This window comes from Eurytemora carolleeae, unplaced genomic scaffold (genome assembly GCF_000591075.1).
Source record: "Eurytemora carolleeae unplaced genomic scaffold, Eaff_2.0 scaffold611, whole genome shotgun sequence".
NCBI lineage: Eukaryota > Metazoa > Arthropoda > Copepoda > Calanoida > Temoridae > Eurytemora > Eurytemora carolleeae.
In genome coordinates, this window is record NW_019396499.1 from 31,385 (window position 1) to 37,636 (window position 6,252).

The 6,252-nt window shown below is 32.9% G+C and overlaps 1 protein-coding gene across 1 annotated transcript in view; it reads right to left on the reverse strand.

The window, feature by feature from the left end:
- Nucleotides 1-4,477, reverse strand: part of LOC111704434 (neuropeptides capa receptor) — a 28,824-nt gene extending 24,347 nt beyond the window's left edge. Inside the window, exons 1-2 of the mRNA XM_023476672.1 lie at nt 4,378-4,477; nt 844-922 (exon numbers count right to left, since the gene is read on the reverse strand). Coding sequence (XP_023332440.1) covers nt 844-922; nt 4,378-4,458 — 160 coding nt within the window. The 5' untranslated portion in view covers nt 4,459-4,477. The remainder of the gene's footprint in view (nt 1-843; nt 923-4,377) is intronic.
- Nucleotides 4,478-6,252: the final 1,775 nt, after the last annotated feature.

Consider the following 6,252-nt stretch of genomic DNA (forward strand, 5'->3'; position numbering starts at 1 on the left):
TACTTAAAAACTAATCAGTAATGGAACTTGTAGATCTTTGTTTCAGATCTCTCTTTTGATCAAGAAATCCAAGGATTTTGTATTACCTAATAACGCAATGTCTAAAATAATTAAGGCACAAGTATTTAAATAATTTTCAAATTAAAAAATGTCCTATGCATATGACATTTCATAAAAAAATGATAGGGTTTTTTCAGTTATGGTAGTTTGTAGTTTTGTCCGTGTGTGAGTATAGGTCCGTTTGTATTTTACGTCCGCGTGAAATGTGTCTGTGTATAGGTATGTCCGAGTGTAGGTGTGCCCGTGTTTAGGTATGTCCGTGTGTCCGTGTTTATGTTTGTCTGTGTGTAGGTATGTCTATGTGTAGTTGTGTCCGTGTGTAGCTGTGTCTGTGTGCAGTTGTGTCTGTGTGCAGTTGTGTCTGTGTGCAGTTGTGTTTGTGTGTAGGTCTGTCTATGTGTAGGTCTGTCTATGTGTAGTTGTGTCCGTGAGTAGGTATGTCCGTGTAGTTCTGTCCGTGTTTAGGTTTGTCCGTGTGTAGTTTTGTTTGTGTGTAGTTGTGTTCGTGTTGGTATGTCCGTTTTCAATTGTGTCCGTGTGTTTGTATGTCCGTGTGTAGTTGTATCCGTGTGTAGATATGTCCGTGTAAAGTTGTGCCCGTGAGTAGGTATTTCCGTGTGTAGGTATGTCCGTGTAAAGTTGTGCCCGTGAGTAGGTATTTCCGTGTGTAGGTATGTCCGTGTAAAGTTGTGCCCGTGAGTAGGTATTTCCGTGTGTAGGTATGTCCGTGTAAAGTTTTATCCGTGAGTAGGTGTTTCCGTTTGTAGTTGTGTCCGTGTGTACCTGCAATAAGAAGAGAATAGAAGAAGATAAGAGTATAGAATGAAGATGGATAAACCCACATCGCTGTTGATGAAAATATCTAGAATTAAATCAAAATAACTTGTGATTTTTACATTTACAAAAAAGTTAAGTTTGGTAATGTTCGAAGTAAATTTTTACTATTCTAATATGGATCTTTTTCTTACCCTCAATAAATACTATATATATTTATCAGATTCATAAAACACCATGAAAAACATTTCCGATTACGAATCGAACATTCTAATCTATGACTGGAAAGCAACTTGAAATTATGCCTACAATCTCTTTTACTGATAATGTCTATTAAATATTAGCTTTTATATTTTTTTCTCATTTGTTTCATATCATATAATCTATCCTATTATAATTCTATTATTTTATCCTAATCGTATTCTATACTTTGATAAATCACCTGGAAACAGTATAATGTATATATATAGGAGGTTTATTATTATATCAACATTGGAACTTTCAGACCAAATCATCATAAATCATCGGGTCTGCAATCTGCATATCGGGTTTATAGGGATCAATAGGATCCTTTGGCTCAGGACTTAGGGATCATATTCAGAGATCAATAAAATAAATTGGATCAGAATTCAAATTCATGGATCAATAAAATACATTGGATCAGAATTCATGGATATATAAAATACATTGGATCAGAATTCATGGATCTATAAAATACATTGGATCAGACTTCAGGGATCTATAAAATACATTGGATCAGAATTCAGGGATCTATAAAATACATTGGATCAGAATTCAGGGATCTATAAAATACATTGGATCAGATGGATCTATAAAATACATTGGATCAGACTTCAGGGATCTATAAAATACATTGGATCAGAATTCAGGGATCTATAAAATACATTGGATCAGAATTCAGGGATCTATAAAATACATTGGATCAGAATTCAGGGATCTATAAAATACAATGGATCAGAATTCAGATTTCAATAAGATACATTGGATCAGAATTCAGGGATCAATAAAATATATTGGATCAGAATTCAGGGATCAATAAAATACATAGGATCAGAATTTAGGGATCTATAAAATGCAATGGATCAGAATTTAGGGATCTATGAAATATATTGGATCAGAATTCAGGGATCTATAAAATACATTGGATCAGAATTTAGGGATCTATAAAATACATTGGATCAAAATTTAGGGATCTATAAAATACAATGGATCAGAATTTAGGGATCTATAAAATACAATGGATCAGAATTCAGGGATCTATAAAATACATTGGATCAAAATTTAGGGATCTATAAAATACAATGGATCAGAATTTAGGGATCTATAAGATCAGAATTCAGGGATCTATAAAATACATTGGATCAGAATTTAGGGATCTATAAAATACAATGGATCAGAATTTAGGGATCTATAAAATACAATTGATCAGAATTCAGGGATCTATAAAATACATTGGATCAGAATTCAGATTTCAATAAGATACATTGGATCGGAATTCAGGGATCAATAAAATATATTGGATCAGAATTCAGGGTCCAATAAAATATATTGGATCAGAATTCAGGGATCAATAAAATACATAGGATCAGAATTTAGCGATCTATAAAATGCAATGGATCAGAATTTAGGGATCTATGAAATACATTGGATCAGAATTCAGGGATCTATAAAATACATTGGATCAGAATTTAGGGATCTATAAAATACATTGGATCAGAATTCAGGGATCAATAAAATACATTGGATCAGAATTCAGAGATCTATAAAATACATTGGATCAGAATTCAGAGATCTATAAAATACATTGGATCAGAATTCAGGGATCTATAAAATACATTGGATCAGAATTCAGGGATCAATAAAATACATTGGATCAGAATTCTGGGATCTATAAAATACATTGGATCAGAATTCAGGGATCTATAAAATACATTGGATCAGAATTCAGGGATCTATAAAATACATTGGATCAGAATTCAGGGATCAATAAAATACATTGGATCAGAATTCGGGATCTATAAAATACATTGGATCAGAATTCAGGGATCTATAAAATACATTGGATCAGAATTCAGGGATCTATAAAAGCCATTGGATGAGAATTCAGGGATTAAAACAAGATAAAAACAATGTATATAAACAATAAACATTAAAACAGCTCAACTGATCGGTTCAAAAATTTTGTGGTATCTCAACTTGAACCCAGCAATGGAAAGTTTATGGTCGGTAGAAGATGAAATATTTAAAAATCCATCGATTTGTGATCCTATATTCAAATCTATCGTTTAATTTTCATTTTTCATGAAGATAATTTGCACCTTTGTGTTAATTTGCCTCGCAAAATTTTTGCTAAAAAAATGTGAAATTTACTGAAAAACAACCGTGTATAAAAATATTTTTTTAGTGAAGAAAAAATGCAATTTATAATCTAGAGTTTAATATTTCAGCAGAGTTTAATATTTCAGCAGAGATTAATATTTCAGCAGAGTTTAATATTTCAGCAGAGTTTAATATTTCAGCAGAGATTAATATTTCAGCAGAGTTTAATATTTCAGCAGAGTTTAATATTTCAGCAGAGATTAATATTTCAGCAGAGTTTAATATTTCAGCAGAGTTTAATATTTCAGCAGAGATTAATATTTCAGCAGAGTTTAATATTTCAGCAGAGTTTAATATTTCAGCAGAGATTAATATTTCAGCAGAGTTTAATTCATAAAACGTCTTCTTGCCTTTTTAATTTTGCTCTTTGAGGAGTCAAGTCAAGTCAAGTCAAGTCAAGTCAAGTCAAGTCAAGTCAAGTCAAGTCAAGTCAAGTCAAGTCAAGTCAAGTCAAGTCAAGTCAAGTCAAGTCAAGTCAAGTCAAGTCAAGTCAAGTCAAGTCAAGTCAAGTCAAGTCAAGTCAAGTCAAGTCAAGTCAAGTCAAGTCAAGTCAAGTCAAGTCAAGTCAAGTCAAGTCAAGTCAAGTCAAGTCAAGTCAACCCTCGAAATATTAAATTTTTCAAAAGCTTTTTTAAAATTTAATTTGAAATTTTCAGATTAAAATTTCCCTGTGTACTAAAGATTTCATGAGCTTCAACTTTGAAGATGTATTTTTTGAATATTTAAATGTTTTGAACTATTTAAATCCATTTTTATGTTAATGGCCTTTTCATAAAATTCCCTCATTTTATTAATTCTTTATTACTTTCTTTGAAAGGTATCATTAAGTAATAAAAATTTCTTCTTTGTAAATTTTTGTTTAGAATTCGCTGATTTTACATTAAAAAGTTGTTTTCTCTACTTCCACAGATTTAATCTTCTTATTTGACCGTAAACCAACTTAGATTCTCGTAACTTTAAAAAAAAAACATCAAATACCATTGCTTGAAACTCAAATGCTTGGGGGGGGGGGAGGTTGTCGTGAAAGGCACGAGTTATAATGTTTTCTTGTGACTGTGTTTCTAGCAGCTATACTTCTAGCAACTATGCTTCTAGCAATTATATTTCTAGCAACTATACTTCTAGAAATAATGTTTCTGTTACCATCTGTACAGTCTGTTGAAACTGTTCCCAATGAAGACTTGAGGAAGAATTAACTCCTAAACTCTCATTGTTCATACTCATTCTTTTCTCTCTTGAAATTAATATATTTATATAATAAAACAAGACATTCGTATATATACGTTGCGTATAGCCGGCCAAACAGCTGGACCGATTGCGCTGAAATTTTTCTGTGGACACTCATGGTTGGCCGGGGGGTGTCATAGGCTAAATAAATTCGAATTTTTTCTTCAAAATTTTCTTCTTTTTTTACTTAAAAAAATATTTCAATTTTTTTTTCCACGGGTAGCGCAAAGCCCTTCAGCTAGTATGCAATAAATATAATAATAACCCCCATATCTTGGAAACCTGAAATTACCTGTACATGTATTACGTTATAATCAGCTGACCGTATTATCAGTCTGTTTAATCTTAATTTGTACCTTATACAATATACATAAATTTAGTAAGTGGAATATAGACTCTGGTCACAGACGGTTAGAGATACCATTGCTTGGTAGAGAGTATATTGGTAAATACATACTTAGACCTACCATTGTTCGGTAGAGAGGATAGAGATTGTTAGCGTTGTGTGTGGATAGATAAACACTCAGACCTACCAGTTTTCGGTAGAGAGGATAGTGTTTGAAAGCTTTTTGTGTCGATAAATACATACTTAGAGTGTAGACCTACCAGGATTCGGTAGAGAAGATAGAGTTCGATATCGTTGTGTGTGGATAAAGCACACTTAAAGAGACATTGGAGTAAGGCATTTATTACTTATATATAACATGTCAAGCTAAAGTGAATTGCACGAATTTTGCGTATTTTCAACCATAACTCCTCTAACAGTTATGGAGAAAAGCAAAAAAGTGACATGTAAGTGGTGTAAGGATTAGCGTGGCATACAAGTGGTGTAAGGATTAGCGTAACATGTAAGTGATGTAAGGATTAGCGTGACATGTAAGTGGTGTAAGGATTAGCGTGGCATGTATATGGTGTAAGGATTAGCGTGGCATGTATATGGTGTAAGGATTAGCGTGACATGTAAATGGTGTAAGGATTAGCGTGAAATGTAAGTGGTGTAAGGATTAGCGTGACATGTAAATGGTGTGAGGATTAGCGTGACATGGAAGTGGTGTATGGATTAGCGTGACATGTAAGTGGTGTAAGGATTAGCGTGACATTTAAGTGGTGTACATAATTCCGAGAAAATTGTGCACGAACACATTGTGCATAATTCCGAACATTTTGTACATAATTCCGAACGAACACATTGTGCATAATTACGAACAAATTGTGAATAATTCCGAACTTATTGTACATAATTCCGAACATATTGTGCATAATTCCGAACATATTGTGCATAATTCCGAACACATTGTGCATAATTCCGTACACATTGTGCATAATTCCGAACACATTGTGCATAATTCCGAACATATTGTGCATATTTCCGAACATATTGTGCAGTGCATAGTTCTGAATATTATAATATATTATGCTTTTTTCTGCTGGAATTGGGACTCGGATCTAGATATTGTATTCAACTACTCTGGGAGTTGTAAATATGAGTTCCGAGGTACAGATACAACCGGAGCCAAGAACCTCTGAAGGGAGGTATAGAAATAGATATAACCGGAGCCAGAACCCTCCGTGACGGAGAATCAGCCTATCAAGGAAATAGTTCGACTTTTTTGTGGGATTCAGATCTTTGTTTTCTTTTTACAGTTGATCCATTTCATTTTTCTCCATTTATTCTGAAGTAAAAAATGCTCAATTCATTTTTGCAGAGAAGCCACAAATGAAAATAATCAGATCTTAAAAACAAACACATGAATATACAATTAATATAGGCTTAGACAAATCTTTTTGTTG